We start from the raw sequence: 24,490 nt of genomic DNA on the forward strand, positions 1-24,490 counted from the left end.
AGGTGAAAGTAGGATGAAATGTTTGCATAAATATGGGTCTACTGAGATTTTTGCTGAACAATAAGAGTGATGATGATGATGTAGAGGACTCCTAGCATGCTGAACCTGAGTATATGTACTGTACTTTTTTTTCAGCACTGAAAAATACATTAACTGAACTTAGTAAGATACATTTGTTCATCTGTTTTCATAATAATAATGCCCAGTAAAAGTAGAAATACTTATGATCCTTAATTCACATGCATGGATACACAGTATCAACACTGTTTTATTAAAAAAAAAAAAAAAAAAAAAAAATCAATCATGTGCAGTCCGAGTCTAAAACATATTCTGCTTGCATGTCTGATTCCGTTCGTATGGTAACAAGAGCAAAACGAACCCATCTGTTGTGGGCCAAATTTCAAGTTACAGGTAAAGCTGCCAGGAAATTGTGTTTGGGTGACAATATGAATGGAGCAGATATAAATTTCTGGGCTTCCCATGGAATTTTATTAAATTCAGTCATCTGCTGTGATGGATAATGACGCATGCCGGGTAATGTGCCGATGGATAACTGACAGTTTACTGTATATCAAGCTAAGCTATTAATAATGAGAACTGCTTATATTTTACTCAGGTTCAAAAACCAACTTATACTGTACCTACCCTGAGACATTCTGCTAAAATTCCATTGAGTTCTGTGAAAGATGTGTTGAGTCGTTCAAACTTATGTGAGCAGAATTTGCCCAGGTCCTTGCGGCAGAACTGAAGCAGTTGTGGGTCTAGACGGGCATCAGTCGTCTGCTCTACTAGCCTTCGCACAACCACAATTCGGCAATTACCATCAAAGTTTGGTTGGTCTTTGTTGTCCTGTTGAAGAGCTGTAATTAGTATACATAGCAAAGGGTCATGCTGGCCTTAATACTTTGGCTGTGCTGAGTTTCTGTGAAGCTGATAAAATTATCAATCAAAAGTATGGGAAAAATGGAGAATCAGAGCTCAACTGGGAAAGTGTATATGAGTTAGGTGTTGTGAGGGGAGGGAAAGGACAGGGGCAGACTAAGGATGAAATAGAGGGATGAAGTCACTGGGGAGGTATATTTTCATTGTTATTGTTGCTCACACCCAATCTGCTTGGCCCAGTATATGAAAGAGAGTGGTGTGAGGTGAAGAGAGGGCAGCCTGATGACTGAGGGTAGGGGTAACATGCAGACAATCCTGTATTGTTTATAAAGGCTCCAACATGTTTTCATGCATTGGCCTTGGTCACCTAATGGCAGCTCTCCACCCTCCTCAGTCTCTGGCAGTCCCCCTATTAAGTCCCTTATCCCTGAGGTCACACTCAATGACCTCATCCTGGGTCTTTTTCAGTCTGTCTCTTGCAACCCTACCCCTGATGTTTGCACTTCTCACTTTCTGCACCAAATTGTCATCCTCCATCCTCTCAGCATGTCCAAACCCCTTCTGGGATTAAGGCATCTGGTTATAAGCAGACAGATATATCAAAAGCAGGAATATAATATGCCCTTCTTTATTCTTGGTCAGAATGTTAATCGTGATAGTTTTAACTTTAAGCGGCCTTGGTTTTTCTTGGTCACAACCGTCGTTGCTAAACCCTGGTCCCCATGGTCGAACAGATCTGCTGACAGTACGTAAACTGCTCCTAGGGGGTCATCGTAGGTAGGTTTCTTACACCAATGAGGTGTGCATCTTAATGTGATATGGGCTGTGCAAAGTTCCATTACTTGTGTTATGTTGTGTGGGTCTATTCTACAGGGAAAGAATGTGTCATTTCCGGTTTCACCCAACTTTAACCTAAGCAGGTAACAGAGGAGGGCTGGGTGATGTCCTGATCCAAGCCCAGCTAGGTATACTTGATCTGCTCTATTTAAGGATATTTTTGATGGGTGAATGTTGGAAGGGGTGGGGCATTTGTATTAGTGTTCTAATTGATAAGCTGTACTGCGATGGGTGTGAAATGACTGAAGAAGGATTTCTTCATTGCTATACTTCATTCACCTTAACTTGGCTGATATTCATTCTTTTGCAGTTTACTGTCAATACATCAGTGGCAGAACAAGACAATGTTACTGCCCTACAGCCTTTCCACGGCACTTCTTAATGACTAGCACAATACTCAAGTGTTAATCTCTTGTTGCAGCTCAGTATTCAAAATGAAGAGATGGAAAATTTAAGCCAAGCTGAAGTGAACAGAGTTCAGTGTTGGAATGTCTGGTGGCGAGATGTTGAAGAGGGACTGCTAATGTTTGTATGGCGATGGTATTATGTACCTAGTTTTGTTAAAAGGCCTTTTATACATTGTCAAGGGTACTGTGTGTTGGCACAAGCTGTCACATAAGAATTGTGTTTCTCTCATATCAAGATATTCTCTAACAAGGAGGACTTTAGTTTCAACGTGCATGTGAGCTGTGGGAGTAGTTTTGGTGCAACCAGTAATGATCTGTATGGTGTTGTTTTATCTATCTCTATTTATCTATTGCCAGACACCTTAATCCCATAAATGGTAGGCATAAACAAATTGTTTGTCTGTGCTCTTTAATACGGTCTGAAAAGAACTGTAGTGAATGTTAAACAGGATGATGCTCCATGCTGAGGAGGCACAAGACATCCATCAATCAATCAATCATTTCCTGTGGCACCTCATGGGATGCATAGGGCCTTGATGAACTCTCTTCACCAATATCTGTCTCTTGTCGTCTCCTTCAGGTCCCACCAACACTCCTTTCCTGCTTCTCTCTTCACTGTCCTCAACCAGGTTTGCCACAGCCTACCTCTGCCTCTTCTTCCTCTAGCAGCCCATTCTGGCACATCCTGTATTAAACTGCCTTCTTTTCTATATATGTGTCCCAGCCATTCCCAGCAAGACAGTCTCACATATTCACCAACTGGTTCCATTCTCGTAATATCCCCCACTCTTTCATTTGTAACTCTGACCTGCCACTTAACCCCAAGGATCCTTCTCAGAATTTTATTCTCAAATCCTAATACTTTCTGATCTGCTGCAATTGGGCTGCACCATGACTCATGCCCATTTAGTATGTAACAAAAGCATGATATAATTCCATATAGATTTCAACATTCCAACAGCTTGCTAAGCCTGTCTAATCCTCTCCTCCATTTCACTGTTTAATGATCTGATAGATGATACAATCGTTCCCAGATATTTAAAATTTTCTACATTCTTAACCACATTATTCCCAATTACACAATCTATTTGGTTCTCCACATTCATATTACTAATTTCAGTTATACCACAATTTATTACCATCATCATCACTATCATCATCTAATCCAATCCTGCTTTTTCTCCCTCCATCAGACAATCAAGCACCCTCTGTATCTCATAAATACTTCCGGAAATCAGTACATCATCATCAGCATAGTCCAAATCCAACAGCTTTTTATTTTCTTTCCAGTTAATTCCTGCACCTGTTATTACAATCTTTCTCATAAGGTAATCCATAACCAAAACAAACAACAAAGACTAAAGAACTCCACCTTGAATCACTCCTGACCTAACTTCAAATGGATCACTCAAAGAACCACCCACCATTACCTTACAAAGAATACCTTCATGCTGGTTTCTAATAATAGTGACAAACTTTTCTGGTAAACCAAAAACCTCATAATTTTCAGCATAGCTCCACGTGAAACACTATCAAATGCCTTTTCAGAATCAAAAAAGCACATAATAAGTGACATTTTCATCTCCTTAGCTTGTTGCATTAGATGCCTTACAATAAAAATCTGATCATTACGACCTCTACCCTTCCTAAATCCTGCTTGTTTTTCTCTTAAAATTTCATCAGTTACTGGCTCTATTCTGTTCAACATGATTTTGGAAAAGATTTTTACAACTACAGGTGTCAAAGTTATCCTCTTCCAATCTCCACACACACTTAAATCTCCCTTTCTTTGGTATTATTATAATTACTCCATTTTTCCACTCTCCTGGAATTCCACAATTATTCCAAGCCACATTAAACATTGCATCCCCCACTGTGGCGTGGGGGACACAAGCTGGCCGCACTATGGGGTGGTACTACTACTCTGTGGCCAGGTTGTTTGACGAAGAATACTGCCACCGTATTCCCTGCATCTCATAAAAGGCTATTAAAAGGGGCAGGGTGAGGGGACTAGAGACCCCCTCCTCTGTTTTTTAGTTCCTAAAAAGAGACAGACCACAGAAAGGGACGGGGGATTGAGTTATCCCCGTACCCTGAAGATTGGGTCTATGAATGTGCGTGGATGTAGTACGACTGAGGCTAAAAGGGAGAAGAATGGGAGAATGTTTGCGAGAAGAAAGTTGGATGAGCTTTGAGTGAAATGACGATAAAAGGGAAGGATGAGTCTATGTTTGGAAGTGTGAATGGAAGATTGTCAGGTGTTGATAGAGGAAGGGCAAGAGGAGGCGTGGCCTTGTTAGTGAGTCCAGAAGTACAGCACTGTGACTGAATGCAAGGAGGTGTCATCAAGACTGATGTCGGTGAAAGCAAAATTTGAATGTAAGTCGTGGGTGTTTGTGAGTGCATATGGGCCTGGTAGTGAAAGGGATGAAGAAGATAGGGAGTCTTTCTGGAATTACGTTGATGAGTGTCTGCAGAGTTTTGGAACGAATGTGAATGTGGTATTGATGGGAATCCGAATGCTAGAGTGGGAAATGTAGCAGTTGAAGGTGTAGTTGGTATGCATGGTGTGCCTGGAAAAATTAAAATGGGGAATGAATGACAGGGATGTGCATTGAGCAAGAGATGGTAATTGGAAATACCCTGTTTGAGAAGAAAGATATTTATAAGTATACATGGGTGAGACAAGAGGGTGGAAGGATTGCTGATAGAGTATTGATGGACTATGTGGTCGTGTCCAGGAGTATCATAGTATGATTGCTGGATGTGAAAGTTCTGAGAGGGGAGGGTGGAGGTATGTCTAACCACTACCTGGTGGAGGGAAAGTTAAGAGCTGATAAGAGATGGGTGAGAGCAAGGAGAGTTAGGTGTGGCAGGGAGGTTTTGAAAGTGAGTTGGATAAAGTAGAGAAAATAATAGAGCATCAGGAGAAATTGAAAGATGAGTGGAACACAGTGAAAGATCAGGAAAATGGCAGTGAGGAGGACGAATGGCAGTTGTTTAAGAGTGCTGTGGTGGGGCATGCGGAAGAGGTGTGAGGTGTGAGATGTATGGGTGGTGGTGTAAGAAAAGGAAGTAAATGGTGGTGTGAGGAAGTAAGTATGGCTGTGGCTGAGAAGAGTCGTACATATGAAGTGCGGCTGCAGAGGAAGGATGAGGTGTCATATGAGAGGTATAAGGAAAAGAGGAATAGGGTGAGAAGGGTTGTGCGTAATGCTAAAGTGGTGGCCGACGAAAGGTGGGGTAGGTGTTTGACTGAGAATTTTCAACAGAATAAGAAAACGTTTTGGAAGGAGGTGAAAAGGGTGCGAAAAGGAGGGTCTGGGTAGGAAGAGCGAGTAAAAGCAGAGGATGAAAGGATGTTAACTGAGATGGATGCAGTAAGGAAGACATGGGCAGAGTATTTCGAAAGACTGTTAAATGGAGAGGAGGAATGGGTGGCTGAGATTGTGGCAAATGGAAGGGTGCAAGGAATAAATGTGTTGGGAAAGTTGAATGATTCTTTGATCACGAAGGAGGAAGTGCAGGAGGCAGTAAAGAAGATGAAAAAAAGGAAAGCTGCAGGTATGGATGGGTGTGCTGTGGAATGCCTGAAGGGTGGTGGAGCAACTATTGTTGACTGGTTAGTAAGACTGTTGAATGTGTGCTTTGTGAAAGGTATGGTGCCAGTTGACTGGGCAAGTGTTTGGGTGGTCCCATTGTATAAAGGGAAGGGTGATAAGTATGAATGTACTAGCTTTAGGAGTATAAGTCTGTTGAGTGTTGTAGGTAAGGTATATGGCAGAGTGTTAATTAAGAGAGTTAGAGAGGGTACAGAGGGGGTGATTGGTGATGAGCAGTGTAGCTTTAGGAGAGGGATGGGATGTGTGAATCAGGTGTTTGCTGTGAGACAAGTGTGTGAAAAGTATACAGCGAAAGGCAAGGATGTGTTTTGGGCATTCATGGATTTAGAGAAAGTGTATGATAGAATTGATAGGGAGGCTTTGTGGACTGTTTTAAGATTGTATGGACTTGATGGTAGGTTACTAAAAGGGGTGAAAAGTTTTTATGTGAATAGTAGAGTGTGTGTAAGAGTGGGAAATACTGTGAGTGATTGGTTTCCCGTGAGAGTGGGGCTGCGGCAGGGATGTGTGATGTCGCCTTGGTTGTTTAATATTTATATGGATGGTGTTATAAGGGAGGTGAATGCAAGAGTTTTAGGTGGAGGTCTGAGTCTGGTGAATGTTGATGGAAGAGAGTGGAATCTGAAGCAGCTGCTGTTTGCAGATGATACTACACTGGTGGCTGATTCAGAGAAGAGATTTAGACAGTTGGTAGAGGAGTTTGGAAGGGTATGTGAGAGGAGGAAATTGAAAGTAAATGAGAATAAGTGTAAAGTGATGAAGTGTACATGGTCAGTAGATGGTAGGAGGAGGAATATAGTTTTGAATGGTGAGTTGCTTGAGGAGGTAAAGTGTTTTAAGTATTTAGGGTCACATGTTGCTGTGGATGGAAGAATAAATGCAGAAGTGAAGTTTAGATGAATGAAGTATGAAAGGTGCTGAGAGAATGAAAAAAGTGTTTAGATGTCGTTCGCTCAGAAGGCTGTATAAGGGTGTTGTGGTACCGACTGCGTTATATGGGGCTGAAACATGGAATATGGGTGTAGCAGAAAGGAAAAGTTTGAATGTGATGGAGATGAGGTGTCTGAGGAGTATGTGTGGAGTGATGTATATGGATCGAGTGAGAAATGATGAAGTGCGAAGGAGAACTGGAGTTGTTCGGGAGATGGCTGATCGAGTTGAGCTGAGGGTGTTGCGATGGTCTGGGCATATGGAGAGAATGGATAATGAGCGACTGGTGAAAAAGATAACTAGATCTGATGTAAGAGGTGCAAGGCTGAGAGGGAGACCACGAATAGGATGGATGGACAGTGTGAAGAGAGCGCTGGATGCGAGAGGGGATGTCTGTTGAGCAAGGAAGAGTGGCTGTGCATGACAGAAATAAATGGAGAGAAATTGTGAATGAATCAATGATGACGCAGCCCTGAGGAGATTCTCCCACATTTGGTCTGATCAGCTACTCAGGTCAGGTGTGGGTAGGGGGATGGATCTATTATGATGTGGCTGGGGGAAACCAGCTCTGCTGTCGGGCCCTGCTGCGGATGTTGCTGATTGCACTGCACAGTTGACCCTCGTGCGGTGTGGTGTGGTGAAGATCTGTCCTTTCTCCCCTCTGGGGCTAAGAAGTGAATGAATGTGTTTGAGTGGATGAGTAAATTGGGAGTGTGTCGTCCTGTCTTGGCTACCTCTCTTTCTTTGGGGGAAGCAGCCTAGGTATATAGACAGATAGACATTAAAAAGTTTTAAAAGAGCATTCATTAACTCATCATTTTCCACCTTAAGCATTTCAGGAAATATGCTGTCCTCTCCTGGGACCTTAAAATCCTATGATTCCTTCACAGATTTTCCTACCTCTTCTAAGACTACCGTATACCTCGTTTCTATTTGCAAATCTCTCTCTGCTGGTAAAATATCCTCTTCAACTAGGACTGGTCTATTTAGAACAGATTCAAAATACTCTTTCCACCTTCCTGTTATATCCAAATCTTTAGTCATCAAGTTATCATTTCTATCTCTTACAGGTACTGTATTTCCTTCCTTCTCTTTTCAGTCCTGGTTAACTCCTTTATGGTCTGATACGCTGCTCCCATGTTCTGATTGTCATTTTTACTTAATCTCTCTCTCTGTTATCTTTTCATCATATAACCTCCTCTTATCATGCCTGACGAGTCTTTTAACTTCAGAATGTAAACTCCAGTATTTTGCTCAAAGAACCCCAACTACCTGGCCATCAACATCTTGTGCTTCACTTCTTAACTTCGCTTCTTTCCTTTTCTGAATTGCATCCCATGTTTCATCTGAATACACTTTTTTCTTCTTGACTTTCCCTTTTTCTTAAGAGTAACCTTAGCATTCTCATGCAAAACCTCTTTCATCACTCTCCACATTTAATTAACTTGTGAATTGTGCAATTAACATTTTTTATCCCATCCCATGGTGTTGAGAGGTAGGATGGGACTGGAGTGTGTTGGTGTTTTGATGATGAGAGGTAAATTGAGATGGCCTGGGCATGTGGAAAGGATGAGGAATGATAACTGGGTGCAGAAATGAGAAGTGTTAATGTTGGGGGTAGCGTTGCACGAGGTGGACCGAAAAAGACCTAGGACAAGGTCACTGAGTGTGATCTCAGGGATAAGGAACTGGATTGGAATGCTGCCAGAGACTAAGCAGCAAGGACAAGGTCACTGAGTGTGATCTCAGGGATAAGGAACTGGATTGGAATGCTGCCAGAGACTAAGCAGCATGGAGAGTTGCCATTACGTGACCAAGGCTGATGAATGCAAGCATGTTGAAGCCTTTAAAAACAAAATGAAACGAGTATACAGGCTTTGTCTGCAATGTGGTGTGAGATTGTTATGGTAATGCCATTAACATATAAGGCAATGCTTGTAGATGGTTGGGGACGGAACTGTCATGCATGTACAGGTAAAAGAACGAAGCCCCTGTAGAACTCCATCAGGATAGTTTCGTGTTCATGATGTCTTTCCCTGGAGCATAACATGTGCTTGTCTACCAAATAAGTAGTTGGCAAGCCAGCATCTGCTGTTGTACTCATGTTCATGTTGTAGGTTTTGGAGATTAGTTTGCATCAGGGGATGGCATCAAAAGTTTTACTTATGTCTTTTGTTGGAAAATGTGTACACTGTGCTGGTAACACAGGGTTGATTACATCAGATAATAGTCAGATGTTTGTGGAATGCAGTGTTCTAAAGTCATGTTGTGAGGGAACATGGGGGACATGAGGTGTGCTGAGTAGTGTTATGGGTCTGTATGAAGAAAAGTGTGTTGGGTCCTTGCTTGGTTTAAGCATAGTGACGACTGTTCCTAGTTTCCCCATAATGGGGATGCTACGATGTGCGTATGAGTAGTTTCTGATGCTTCTTGCCGACCTGCAAACCTCATATAAGACGCAGTGAAGGCATGCACAGGCCAAGTTGCGGGTCTCATATGAGGTTAAATTTACAAAGATTATTAAACAATGACTCACGGGAGGTAAACTACCTTACAAAGAATCAGCCTGGCAGGGGTCAAGAGAGTGTGGATGCCATGTGGTCTGAAGTTCCTAAATGTTACAGGTGTAGGTTGCTAATGTCATCTGATCCAGTATTTGCTGAGCTTGTTGTTTTCTTGATAATGTTATGTGTCTCTTCTGGAGTGAGGGGGTTATGTTGTGGTTGAGTAAAAATGGTTGTGTACACTGGGGTGCATATTTTTCTATCCTTAGAAAAATTATCTGATTTTAATCAAAACAAAATGCAAATCAGGTAATTTGTAGCAAAATGGTTTAACTGTGAAGACTACGTACCTTCATCCCGGTGGTGGTGGTTTCGATTCGTTTTCAAAGGCTCCAACATGCTTGCATGCATCGGCCATGGTCATCTAATGGCAGCTCTCCACGCTGCATGATCTATTGCAGCCTCCCTGTTCAGTCCCTTAACCCTGAGGTCACTCTTAATGACCTCGTACCATGTCCTTCTCAGTATACCCCTCATAACCCCAACACCAATATTAACACTTCTCACCTACCTCACCCAATTATCATCCCTCATCCTCTCCACATGTCCAAACCATCTCAATCTACCTCTCCTCATCACAACACCAATACACTCCAGTCCCGTCCTACCTCTCAACTCTTCCATCGTAAACCCAGCCCCCACAGACCTTGCACGCAGGGACGCACTACACATCCACCTGATCATTGTCATTTTTGTACATCTGAGCCTCCGAATATCCTCCTCCTTTACTGCCCAGGTCTCGCTACCATACAGCATTACACTCCTAACACATGCTGCATACAAAGACCCCTTAGCATGCATACAAAGACCCCTTAGCATGTAGGGAGTCTCAATGTCAGGAGAGGCAATAGCTCCCTGAACTTCTTCCAACCACTTCTCACTCCAGCCACAGAGCTAGCTCCAGCCCCACCACCAACACACAACTTGTCTCTCAAATAACAAAACTCTTCCACACACTCATGAGATTCACCAACAAGTTCAATCCTTTCAAGCCTGACAATCTCCACCTGCTCTCCCTGACACGCCGTACACATCAAATCAGCATTATCTCACAGTCTACCTCTGATACCACTACATCTCTTGTGCACCCATTTATCACAAACACCACACAAGATGGAATTACTTCCCATGCCCTTGTGGCAAACTGCACATGGCCACTCTTCCTCGTCTTTGACAGTACCGCCACCAACCATAGATATGGTGATGGTAACAAATGATGGTGATAATGATGATACTGATAATGACATGAGAATGATGATGAAAATAACAACAAAACCCACTCTCACCCTGAGGCAATAAAGTAAGTCCTCAGAGTCTCGGTCGTGGCAGTAGAGTTGCTTCATCTGTTTGCATGCTGTTATGAGTACGACATCAGTGCCTGGGTCCTGCAATTCCTCCTGCTCTCGTACAAAAACCAACTTGTGACAACTTGGTGTCAGCTGCGACCGGTGAGTGCGCAGGCATTCGAGGACCTGTGAGTGTTTGTTGATACTGGTTAGTTCAGGTTACTTCACATGAGTTAACTACAGCTAGTTATATTTAGAGATCACTCACTACGATAAAACTGACCATGATGACATTTGGTACACTTGAAAAATTAAGAAGTGGTTAAATCATGTCAGGCATTTGAGTACCTGCAGCTGTTCACTGATGTTGGATAGGTTAGGTACACATGGAGAATTTACAATTGGATAAAGTATATTACAGTACAGTGCATATTTATGAATCCATCCACGTTGACAGTGGAGTCTGCTGTATGTTAAGAGTAACTTTAAAATGAAAAGTGCACAAGGACCTGTTAGTGTAATTAAGGGCTTGCTAAAACTAAATTAATTATGCTTAATCGAGCACCAATTCCTTGTAAACAATAATCCTTTCCCTGTAAATATCATCACATATCTATAAATGCCACTCCTTTGTTGTTAATATGACCCTCTTTTCTGTAAACAACACCCGTTGGGTGTAAATAATACCCACAGGAATAACTAAAATATACAGTTACTCTGTGGTAGCACAAGTAGTTGCAACCCCAGGCTCCATTGGATGTGAACCCACTGGAATGTATGAAACTGGTGTTACAGTCATCCTCCTACTAGGAGGAGGGGGGAGGGGGAGGGAGTTAGGGAACGTTTGTGCATCCACGCAGATCCAATAACCAGGTGCGCTGGCACCACCTCATGCCACTAATACCTGTATTGTACTTTGCAAATACACCAATGGGGGCTAACTAAAACATTATCACTCACAATCCCTTTGCTCTTTTTTCTAATGCAGTATGCCTCAATGTTGGCCTCGCATACTTCAAAGATTAACCTACAGTCAGGTCTTGGTGTACATCAGTTTGGTTTGTGATCAATCAATAGAACAATGAACCATAAGTTATATCCAGTTTCATGATAATGATGATGAAATTCACTGATGCAATAATTATAGTGGCTGTATGTGACAATCTCACGCATCAAGTGCCTCCCACACAACCCGACAGTCAAACGTTTGAGTCAAGATAACCACCCAATGTTTACATTTCTTGTGATCATCTCCCTTTTCTTCAATTCTGTGCATGCAAGACCATTGAAACATCATTGCTATTGCCAAATAATAGTGCAACTGCATTACAAATAGTGCAGTGTGCAATATTTAGTGGAGTGATATCTTTTTGTGCATGAAATACTGAAACTTGTGACTTGGAAAGCATGTCTGACAAGGAGGCTACCCCATGTGGAAAGTGTGGTGCTACTAAGGATGTTGAGGGCAAGCCTAAAAGGGTAATTTTTAAAATACAAGCAAGTCCTGGTTAAGAAGCAACAGCTTAACTAGAATTTGCAAATACGAGGTCTTGAACTCTGTACCACCACCTGTTTAACTCCTTACCCGTGGGCCATCATTACCGTGACACTCGTTACATAAGTGCCATACCGTGGGTTATCACTTCTGTAATCCAGGGATTTTTTTAATCGCCCGGGCTTTCAAGTGCGGTCTTGTATCATCTATCAGTACTGCCAGTGTGTAGCTATAGGCAGCACTGCTAATACCGCTAGTACTCACATCCAGTGTTACCAATTTAGCCTTTTCTGTGTTTGCCTCACCTCCCCTCCCTTACCTCCTCCCCCGCCCAGCTACAGCCTGGCAGCGCAACGCAACTCCCCATTCGCTTTTTCCATTGGAATGTGCCCTATGCCCTATTCTCATACTAAAAAATATATAAAAAAAGGGGAAAAGGCTAACTGATACAGCCACTGGCCATGAAGAAGCTAATCTATCACCTGGCAACACCCCACATGCACTTGGTTACTAATTTTCCCTGTTCATTACCCATTGAAATGTCCTTATGACCTATTCTCATACTAAAAAATATATACATATATATATATATATATAAAAAGGGAAAAGGCTAAGCGATACTTCCACTGACCTGGAAGTAGCTAATTTATCGTGTATTGTCTAGATTTCCTGCCATCCCCGCAGGAGGGGTACGGCACGGTCCAGCCCAAGGCCCCGCGGGTAAGGGGTTAACGAGCAGATAAAATCCCCCCAAATCCCAACTTATGAGAATCGATACAAGGGTATCTGTATTTCATGTGTATTAACCCTTTACTCCTGCTTAAAACTGTCTGTCAAAGGTGTCGGTGGTCGGTGAAGGTTACTTGGCTGGTTGTTCACCCCATCCCTATTGTACCTATAATTTATGTTATTCTGCTTACATTAATGCTGTTTTCATATTTCAGGTGTGTTACCCTCTTGTATTAACCCCTTATTCCAGCTTAAAATGATCAGAAAGTCAGTTTTGGTGGTTCGGGGAAGGTTGCTTGGAGGCTTTGCTCCCTAACCCTATTTGTCGCATTAGTTCTTGACTTTGTTTAACGAGAATTCGGCTAACAAGCAAAATTCTTGCTTCCAATTAGCTCGTAAGTTCAGGACCTAACGAGCAATATTCTTGCTTCCAATTAGCTCGTAAGTTCAGGACCTAACGAGCAATATTCTTGCTTCCAATTAGCTCGTAAGTTCAGGACCCACCTGTAGAGTTTACATTACGCGGAATTGGGCAGACTTGGGCTGTCTAGGCATTGCTATTCCTCACCCTGCCTTAGGGTGGGAAAGGAGGTCTGGATGATGATGATGATGATGATGATGATGATGATGATGATTTTACATAACGCAGTTCTTGGACCCCCCTCCCTATCCACATTGAACCCATGTTATATCAACCTTGGTAATCAATAAACTGCTACGCAATCAGTTTTCATGTGATGTAACTCCATCGCATACCGAGGCGTGACTGTATTCTCTCTTGTGTTATCAACCTTAAGTTACCAATATGGCTGAAACATAACTACACTCAACCATTGTGTAACGCGGACAATAAGGACTGGAAAAGGACCACGCTACTCAAATTCGCATCACTTAAACAATATGTTGCATGTATAATGTTACAATGTGTTCTGGTGACTTCCAAATCTCTCATTTTTACCCCTTCTTACCACCCTACCTCACATAAATTACCTCCAACTTATACCCACCATCAGGTAAAACATTGAAAGAGCTATAACTATGGTAATTAAGCACATGAATAGTGTTAAAATAACACTAACAAAAAGAGAAAAGTTAGGTTTAGTACCCGAGTGTTGTTGATGCATAGCTCCCCAGCACTCTCCCCATGCCCTCCACCCCAATGTTGTTGTTGTCATAAAGTTTCTCCTTCTCTCGTATCACGCGGCCTTCGGTAGGGGCACTGTTCTTTCAATGGCACTCAACATAACACCCTATGAGCTTCTCAGTCAGCTTCAAGACAACATTACAAACTTTCACTGCTGCCACATTCGCATCACCAGGGTTCTCACGCACAATCTTCTTCATCTTCTCCCGGTCCTTCCAAATCGTTTTGATGGAGCTTTCATTCACTCCATGCTTTTTCACCAATTCTACCTGCCTCTTCCCCTACTCTAACTCTTTTACTATCTCATACTTCTGGGCATACATGAAGATGTGCTGCCTTCTGGGTGACTGGGGCTGATCACGTGGCATGACTAAGAGTCAGTGTCCTTGCTCAAACTCAAACACAAAAAAATATCTTGTTGCACAGCATGGGTGACATGCATGAAGTGCCCAAGATAGGTACCCATGATGTAAGCCAGGCAATCATGGTGAGTCTGGCGAGTGACGTCATCGCACACAACTTTCAAATTTCATTGTCAGGCCAGATGACTTCCTGCGTAAGTGCAAGTTTTTCCCAGTGTTAATTATGACCTGTTGCATTATGCTGACCGTGTTAGAACAAAAACGTGTTACTCAACTGTGCGTTACTCAAGGACTGATTGTATAGTGTTTCTCCTACAATCTGACAAACATCCTTAACCAGTTCAGCTAAGATCAAGGCAAGTGCAGTCAGTCTGATGCACTTATTTGACTTGTAACCAAGGACTCATTCCTTACTTAATAACTAAGGTTCATGTAATTCTCTGCAACTTATCTATCAATAAACCTATAGCCAGATGCCATAATCCCATAAGGGGTGGTTGTTTGACTTTATTTGTTTTACGAGGATGGGCATTAACCCTCGGTCAAGCCAACTGCTGACATATAGGGAACATGTACGGGTTGGTTATAAGGTTACCACCCAGTGCTGTAAATGGTTTCCTGGGTTACAGGAAACCATTAGGCTTGTCACTCAATGTAAAACCATCCAAAATGGAAAGAGGAATAATAAAAAGTGACAGGAATTATGGGAGAAATAAGAAGAGAGGAGAACAGACACAGAAAGAGAATGATAAAGATGAAAGGAAGAAGTAAGTTGCGTTACACCAAGTGAGAGGATGATGGTCACCACTACCAGCCACCATAACTTACTGTTAGTTGTGGGAGTAGCCAAGTTTCATCAGATGATGACAAACCAACTATACTTACTGCCCCTTTGCCCTTTTTGACTTTACTGCAGTATGCCTCAATGTCGGCCTGGCATCCATTCATGAGGTGTGGGTCAAGCTGGATGTTCTCGTGGCGCTGTACCAGTTGTTGGCGCAGCTGCTGCCGGCATGCACGTGACACCTGGTGGCTGGTCTGGGACTGTATGGCCTCACGCACAGCTGAACTCAGGCATTCCACAACATCAGCTCTGAAGATAAGTAAATACTGTATAAAACAAGTTCTTGTTCTATGTCAGTGACATGTTCCCAAATACTGCAACTTTCTCCGTACAAATGGTCATGTTCATTGGAGGAGCTGGCATATCAAATTCACAGGGTAAAAATGACACTTCTGGGGGCAACTTCTCTAACTGACACATTACTGGGCAACTTTTCTAATGTTTTCACAGCAAAGAAGAATATTTAACAGATGACTCATACAGAGGACTTACTATTAGTCCTCATTAACTATCTGTGATGTGTTCCAAAATATCACAACTTCTTCCACACAACCAGTACTGTAAACTGGGGAAAACTGACAAATTAGTTATGTGGGAATTCAACTTTTGTTTGCATTTTTCCTATTGCAGACTTTCATCCATCCATCCATCATCCAATCCTGCGTTGCCCTATGAGAAGCGTAGAAGCCTGGGGCAAGACAAGTTGGTCCTAACATTGAAGATGAGAGTGACCAGCCTCACCCATCCCTGAATGACATTACGTGAGCAATAAACCCCAAACACCCCTTGAATATAAACCTTCACCGGCTCAATCTGATTGAAGCACCGTAATTACTCATTAAACCACCAGGCACCAAAATTTGGTTATATGGTTACCACCTAGCATTGTACATGGTTTCCTGGTTTTCAACTGCATAATATTTGGCAGAAATCTGACTTTCTGTAAAGTACTGCACCACACTATTAGCTCATCCACCTTAACTAGGCAGAAAATTTATTTTGCAGCTTATTTCCCACAGCTCAGCGGCATAATAAGAGAACACTATGCCTCTACATCCCTGCCACACTATGGTACTTTTTCATGACTAGCACCATATCTTAGTGCTCGTTTCTTGCTACAGCTAACCATGCACCTGTATCAGTACTGTACTGGTTTCTTGTTATACGAGCATTGAAGATGATGTGGTGTAATTTTTAGGCAAAATTCAACTGGACAGAATATAGGACATATTTTAGGATGTGACATCAAAAAACTTAAAAGACATACACTGTACAATACTGAGTTGCTATATTCATGCATTTCCACTTTAGCTTTGCACTCACCTTCAGCAATACAATAAATGGAAATATATTGGGTCACAATACAGTATATAACAAAATTCATCCAACATTTTCATCATCCCTTTGATCTATTTTTTCCCCGGCAATGTACAGGTTACCATCATCTGATTACTAGCTACAACCTGCATTATGAAGCAATTACTCAGAAATCACTCAAATATCTGGAAAATTGGCTCAACCTGACAATCCTATCCTTAAAAAAGAGTAGCACAAGATCTGACCTGACTCATCTGATGGCAACTGTCACCATTCTGATCCACCTTTTTTTTTTTTTTGATCCATAATTAAATACATGGGAGTCTGGGATTCAATCTCAAGACCATTCAGTTCCCAGTTTGTTACCCCACTAACCATGTCACTAGAACAGCTTCGAGGACAAGCTAACAACACCCACTGTCAATGTCTGCCATGATGTTGGATTGAACTCTAGATCCAAGACACATGCATCATTAGATGCATGTGTCTAATCACTGAGCCACACAGGTCCACAAAAGAAAAAGCGTATGCCTGGAACTACTGTTGTGGTCACTCCCACCTCCTACCCTCCAGAGCTCACTGTTGCATTTTAACTGAAATAAAAACACTGGTAGAATTCTCTTGATATATATACTCACTTGTTCTTTGGCTTAGGATGGCTGCACAGTGCTGCCACATCCTTCTGGCAAGCCTCTTTGAATTTAGGAGAGAACGTGTAGTCCTTCAGGGCAAGCAGCTGAAATGTGGCAATGCTGTTTGTTAGGCTCAACAACTGGAGTAAAGTGAAAGAGATAAGGTGCCCATCAGAGCTTCAATACTGAATGCGGGCTCAGAGATCAGGTGAGGTGGTTGGGACCCTGGGCATTGATGTATGTTGTCTGCTGGAGGTAGGTTGGAGAGCACGTGCTAGATTTGTCAGCAGAAAAGACAGCAGATACAAATGTTGGAACAGCAATGAATGCATGAAATGTAGTGTTCCCATCACTGGCTGAGATGGGTAAAAAGAAGTGATTAACATAGATGGAGTATATGACAGAATAATGACAGATTAGTAGCAAGTCAGGAAAAAATGCAGTGTCAATCCTCTTGGTCTATGCACCACAGTGTGGTAGGAATGACAGTGAAAAGGAACAATTTTATGACAATCTTGCTGGAACTGAGTGAGCATATGCAATTACAGTACAATGGGCATATAACCAGCATCCACTTTAAATGTCTGCCATGATTTAGCAGACATCTGAAGTGGGTAGAAGATCAAACAAAAGCATAAAGACATGTACCAAATTGTGTAACAATAAATCAATCAAGCTTGTCATACTAAGGCATCAAAAACATGAATGGACTAAATTATACATAAATCTTGTCAAAATTCAAATTTGTCCAACATACTCTATGTCAATAGTTCAGATCTCCCAAGCTAAACCCTGACACCCTGCACTGACCTGGAAGTGTTCGATCTCTGCACGGCACTTAGGCAAAGCACGCATGGCCTCCACATTCTTGTGTCTAATCAGGCAATCCATGATGGAATCATCCTCATCACTGGTTTGACCTACATCACTGCACATCTGTAGGAAAACACTGAATGGTAAAGAAAAATGCTATAGGGGGTGAAACAGAGAAAACGTGATGTGGGATGTGTGAGAGAGAATGGATGATGTAGAACGAGATATGGAATCCATTATGAAGTTGTCCACTACACTGGACTGACCTACATTGCTGCACATTTGAGAGGAATAGACTAAAGAGTATGGAACAAAGTGAACAGCAGAAAGTGAAAGAAGTGAGGTGAAAGGAATGGGGAGGAAGTAGAAAGGGTGAGGTGAGGGAGAATGTATGCGGCACAGGAGCAAGGGTGAAGCAGAAGAGAGGGATCACTGTATATATTTATATACAGTAATCCCTCATTTCTCCAGATGTGCAGTATCTGGACCTGTTCATTATCCTGATACTGGACCTTGGCTCTATTAAACCATTATCCTAATTTACTTTTTTTTTTTTTTTTTTTTTTTTTTTTTATAAATTATGAATGAAGGAAAAACAAGGGGAAAAAAATAAGTCCATGTGCCTAAAGGCATCCTCCATTCATAAAATACTTATAACAATTGGATTTAAAACTGAGAGGATTAAATGTATGTGGGAAGCAACTCCCAGGAAGTGAATTCCAGAGAGTAGTAGTTCTGGGGATAAATGAATTTTGATAAGCTGAGGTTCTGCATTGTGGGGAAGAAAGTGTGAGTTCATGGGCACTCCCAGCTGCCCGAGTATTTCGGGAGAAAATGTGAAGGGGAGGCACAATTGAAGCCAGTTCGTTAGAGCACTTACGGTAAAAATATCGATAAAATAGTGCTAAAGAAGCAACATCTCGACGTACTGATAACAAAGGAAGGTCCTGCGTTATAGCAGGATTATTGATTAATCTAAGGGTTTTATTTTGAATTTTGTCCAACTACCTCAATGCAACCGCTCCACATCCACTCCACAGTGGTGAACAGTATTTGATCTGAGAACGCACATGACTTTTGTATATTGTGGCCATCTGCTCGTCAGTGAAGAACTCACAACTCTGTACATAAGTCCCAGTTTTTTAGAAGCATTTCTAGAAAGGGATTTAACATAAACTGTCCAGCTTAGGTTGGGGTTTAGAGTAACACTTAGGATATCAATTGTAGTGGATATGGGAATACTGACATTATTTAAAATTATGTGAGAGTCTGAGGGATTCTCTCTATTGGAGAAATTAATGTATTTAGTTTTCTGAGCATTAAATGAGACCAGATTTTTTTGTCCCCATTGATTAATTTTAGAAAGGTCCTGGTTCAAAGAAACTGCTGTGTTTATTTGGGAATTTATAATATCAAATTGTGTAAAGAAGGTACTAAATGTGAAAGAGCTATGAAGGGTCGAGTCATCAGCATAAGAGTGTATTGGGTTGTGAGTGACAGATAGGATGTCATTTATATGAATGAGAAAAAGAGTTGGCGCCAAAACTGATCCCTGAGGTACGCCAGCATTTATGGAATGAAACTGAGAATAAATTCCATCTACCATGACCCGTAGTTTTCTACTATGAAGGTATGAAGAAATTAGAGGAACCAGTGATGCAAGGCCATAGTGTGACATCTTAGACAATAAGGTCTGGTGCCATAATCTGTCAAATGCTCTTGAAATATCAAGTGCTACTGTGTGTGTTTCACCATCTTGGTCTATTGTTTTGTTAATCTGATGGGTAAGAAGGCAAAGAATATCTACAGTTGAATGTTCCTGTCTAAATCCATACTGCCGATCATTGATCAATTTATTGATTTCTAGATGCTTGACTATGTGTTTGTTAATTAGTGTCTCAAAAACTTTACCGGAAGTTATTGCAATTGGTCTCAATCTCCTGTTGGTCCCCTAGTTTCATCAACTTCCATACCTCTCTTCCTCACACACTCATCCACCACATGCCTCCACCTTCTCCTTAGCCTACCTCGCCTCCTCCCTCCTTCAAATTTGCCAAGACATACCTTCTTCACCACTCCATAGTTTTCCATTCTCTCCACATGACCATACCATCTCAGTACAAACTCTTCGATTCTGGTGTCCACAGAATTCCTCACTCAGCATCTTTCACGAATCACATTATTTCGTATCCTTTCCACTCTGTACTCCACATACAATCCCCAGAAGTCCCATCTCCACTGCTCCTACTCCTGACTTTTCATTTTCATGCCACACCACAGTCTCACATCCGTATGTTAAAGTTGGCACTAACCCTCCTTCGTGTAAGCCTCACGCAGCTGCAACACTCAAGCCTCTGTTTCTTATTAAGGCCTTCATAGCACCATCTACTTTCCTTCCCTGTGTCACTCTACTTACCCCTTCTTTTGCACATTCTCCTCTCTTTTCTATCACTGTACCCAGGTATTTGAACTCTCTCACCAATTCCAGTCTCTCTCCATTAACTGTAACATTACACTGGGAGTCACCTTCTCTCTTGATTACCATCACTTTTCTCTTTTCTACATTTACTCTCAAGGCACAACACTCACAGACATCAGCAAAACTCTGCACTAGTCAACCAAGTTCTTGTCCTGTACCTGCAGGTAGCACTGCATCGTCAGCATTGAGTGTTATATGGAAGGTATATGGAAAAATTATTAAAGAGAAAGTAAGAGAAACATCAGAAGTCCTAGTAAGTGATGAAAAGTGTGGCTTTGGGAGTGGCAGAGGATATGTGGATCAAACACCTGCAGAGAGACAGATAGTGGAGAAGGCTTAAGAGAAGGACTATAAGGTATTTATGGCATTCATGGATATGGAAAATGCATATGAGAAAGTAGACAGATATGGATTGAGGAAGGTCTTGCACATGTACTGTGTAAATGGTAAGCCGCTAGGTGCTGTCAAGAGTTTTTATGACGGTAGTGAAGCGTATATGGGCATCTAAGTGAATGGTTCATGATCACAGTGGGTGTGTGACAAGCTTGTGTGATGTCCCAATGGTTGTTCAACACATACATGGATGGGATGATGACAGAAGTAAAAACACAAGTAATGGAGAGAGGGATGGAAGGAATATCTCAAATTCATTGTATGCTGATGATACAGTACTTTGTCGTATCACAAAACAAACACCAGCAAACTCTACAAAATGCTAAAAAGCATCACTCTCTCTAGCAGGAACAATACACAATCACACGCTGCCATCAAAACAACAGACACCATACCCTCAAACAAACAACAAAGCAAACACTAACATTAATCACTTTTCACACATCAGTCATCTAAACCCCCATCATGAAGACCGACATGTCATCCGATGCATAAGAGAGAGTTTCCCACAGACCAAGACTTTGCACCCTTCACTTACAACCAGACAAAGCACATCATTAGCAACCAGCACTCATCTGCCCGTGGGCCAGACAACATAAGCAACACATACCTTAAACTACTTGGACCACAAGGTATAGAAGCACTCACAAACATATCAAACTACAGCTGCTATAGAACATAATATCCACCATCAGGAAGCATGGCACTATCAGCACTATCCTCAAACCCAACAATGACACCACGTTACCTTCCTCACAACCACCCCATCACACTTCTATGCACCTCCTTCAAAATCACTGAACGACTAGTACATTAATCCCTCAATTATCTGGACATAATAGAGCCAAAGACATGTCCGGGTAGCTGCAACATCCGGATAATGAACACTATTCCCCTACCACACCCAGACCCTATCAAAACCCACCTTCAACCTATACCTAAATTATTTGTACAGCACCTATGCTTAATTTGGCAGTGTTTTCTGGTCATTCGGGCATATTTAGACATCAAAACACACATACGCATATCAAAAGTAATGGTAAACACCAAGAAAATCATGCAGAAAAACCACTGAAAACAAAAAAACACCCTACCTACAGTATACACTACTGTATGTACAGTACTCCCCCTTATTTTAGTAGTGTTTTCAGGTCATTCTGGCATTTTTTGGCATCAAAACATACATAGGAATATCCTAAATAATTTTCAACACCAAGAAAACCATGCAAAAAAAAAAAAAAAACACTGAAAACCAAAAAACACCATACCTAAACACTACTGTAAGTACATTACCCCTCCTTATTTTGGTTGTGTTTTCAGGCCATTCTGGCATATTTTGGCATTAACACGTAAATAGGAATATGCTAAATAATTGTCAACGCCAAGAAAACCATGCCAAAAAAACACTTAAAACCAAAAAACACCCTACTTAAACACTATTGCATGTACAGTACCTCTCCTGTTTTTACCTCCGCCAAGGAGATTATGTTTTCACCCCTGTCCGTTCGTTTGTTTGTTGGTTGGTTGGTTTGTGAGCAAGATTACACAAAAACTACTGGACAGATTTCTATGAAACTTGGTAGAAGAATGGGCCTTGGCTCAGAATACACTCCACTAAATTTGGGTGCAGATCCAGATAAAGATGCAGATCCAGGAATTTTTTTCACTTTCTTTAACACTGCGAGATAGGGTGATGGCAGAGGTATGCGCTCTACTGAGTGCCATTCTAGGTGGCACTGTTCTGGGGTCATTGTGCCATACTGTGACCTCAAAACACATACAGGAATATCCTGAATAAATTTTAGCACCAAGGAAACTACGAAAGAAACCTAAAGCTACATGCTGAAAAACTTTTGACTGGGGTACTTACCACCCAGTGCACTGCCGCCAAGCTTCGTAACCAGCCATCTCCAGCAGGTTGTCCCGTCTGGTCTATTGGCAAACACTAGCGCCTAAGAGAGGTCAGAAAACTCTCCCTCGTCATCCTCAACCTGCTGGAGCTGGGCAATGACTGGTTTTGTGCAGTGCGGTGATGGTGGCCTACCCAACTCAGGAGACTCTGAAGACAGCTGCAAACTTATGTCTAACAGAGACTCAATAGCTGTCAACGTGCTCGGTTGCGGGTCCGAAGGCGAAGGTGGGTAACAAACTGGTGGTGGTGGTGGTGGTGAGAATGGGCTGGCACTCGTGGGGGTCGCAGGCTTGAAGAACGAGTCGATCCTGGTCTGACATTAAGACCGACGATTCTGCCGGAGGATGACAGCGTCCCAGACTGCCAGCATCTCCATTGTCAGGCGGAGCAGCACCAACTCCCTGTCACCGTGTGGGTGCTCGGCATTCTCCAGAACCCCCTCCAGGTAACCAGAGAGGACACTGAGACGAGGGACTGAAGGAGTTGCGGCGGGCTGCGAGTCAGGGTCCTCATCCTCATCTTTGTCAGTCCTGCTGTCCTCTTCCATGCCCACAGAGGCAGCAGCGGCAATCTCCTCATCAGACATGGTCTGGTAACCAGGATCACCACTGTCGTCATCCAACTAATCCCACACGTCACTGACATCCACCTGCACTCCTGCCTGTCTAAGGCGACTGTGGAAATCATCCATGTAAAACCCCTCGAAGCTGTGCTCAGCTTCGATTCCCTGCAGGATACGAGACCAACCGCTTTCGAGGGTTTTGACGGAGACTCCTTCCACACGTTCACCCACTTAAACAAGGCAGACTTCAGGTCGTAACGCTGAAGATTCTGCAAGGTCTGCTCCCCACGTGTGTCCCCCGCGTCCTCGTCCTCCAGCACTACCATCACCTCGTTCAGGAACCCCAGCGGTACAGTCTCTCGGCAGCAACAATAACACCCTGGTCCATTGGCTGAATCAAAGCAGTCGTATTAACCCTTTGAGATTCCTATAACTATTTCGATCGTCATTTCAAAATCCAACCTCAGAGATTCCAATGATGCTTTTCATCGTCATTTTAAGAAACTTTTGTAAAATATTCACCATAAATTGCATTTACTCATCATAACGGCTTCTGGCAATAGAAAGAACAAAGAGGCTCGAGCATGATGTCACGGAATGGTTGCTCTATGCATGGCGGTACTGCACAGCTGGTCTGACTCATGGCTTTGTTTCTTTATAACTTTTTTTTTGGTGAATATTTTTCTACAGAAAGGTATAAAATTTTTGGTTTTTGCCTAACTTCAACTTGTCACTTTGACATTTTATTTTCCTTATTTTCCTTTCATGAACATACTACGATAAAGTACAACTATTCAGCTTCAAAATAACACCATAACCAGCATCCTATCATAAAAGTGTATGTACACTGACCGATCAAAGAAAAACATCGCAAAGCGAATATGGGGCCGAGACTAAAATAAAATTGTGCATCTCTTTCCTTTCGCTTTACTGCACAATGAAATGCAAGTATTACCATAATCTATATATCATTGTAAAGGTAATTTATTGTATTTTTGCATGGTTTAAACCAAATTTACCTATCTTTACCCGCCATTTTTTGCCAAATATTTTTCTACGGCAAGGTACAAAACTTTTGTTTTTCACCTAACTTCAACTCGTCATTTTGACATTCTATTTTCTTTGTTCTCCTTTTTTTAACATACTATGATAAAGTACAACTATTCAGCTTTAAAATGACACCAAAACCAACATTCTATCATGAAAAGTGTATTTACACAGAGAGATCAAAGTAAAATATCAGGCCACGAAGATGTGTGTCAGCATGAGTGGCTGACTC

The 24,490-nt window shown here is 42.0% G+C and overlaps 1 protein-coding gene across 1 annotated transcript in view; it reads right to left on the reverse strand.

Annotated features, from left to right (window-relative positions):
- The window catches only part of Glg1 (Golgi apparatus protein 1), a 107,764-nt gene that overhangs the window by 26,960 nt on the left and 56,314 nt on the right, over window positions 1-24,490 (reverse strand). The window contains exons 12-16 of the mRNA XM_080274084.1: window positions 17,863-17,988; window positions 17,059-17,156; window positions 15,145-15,352; window positions 10,530-10,715; window positions 646-849 (exon numbers count right to left, since the gene is read on the reverse strand). Coding sequence (XP_080130210.1) covers window positions 646-849; window positions 10,530-10,715; window positions 15,145-15,352; window positions 17,059-17,156; window positions 17,863-17,988 — 822 coding nt within the window. The remainder of the gene's footprint in view (window positions 1-645; window positions 850-10,529; window positions 10,716-15,144; window positions 15,353-17,058; window positions 17,157-17,862; window positions 17,989-24,490) is intronic.

The sequence above is a fragment of the Coenobita brevimanus genome, chromosome 1 (assembly GCF_032717465.1).
Source record: "Coenobita brevimanus isolate Jiangsu-jjx chromosome 1, ASM3271746v2, whole genome shotgun sequence".
In the NCBI taxonomy this organism is placed as follows: Eukaryota; Metazoa; Arthropoda; class Malacostraca; order Decapoda; family Coenobitidae; genus Coenobita; species Coenobita brevimanus.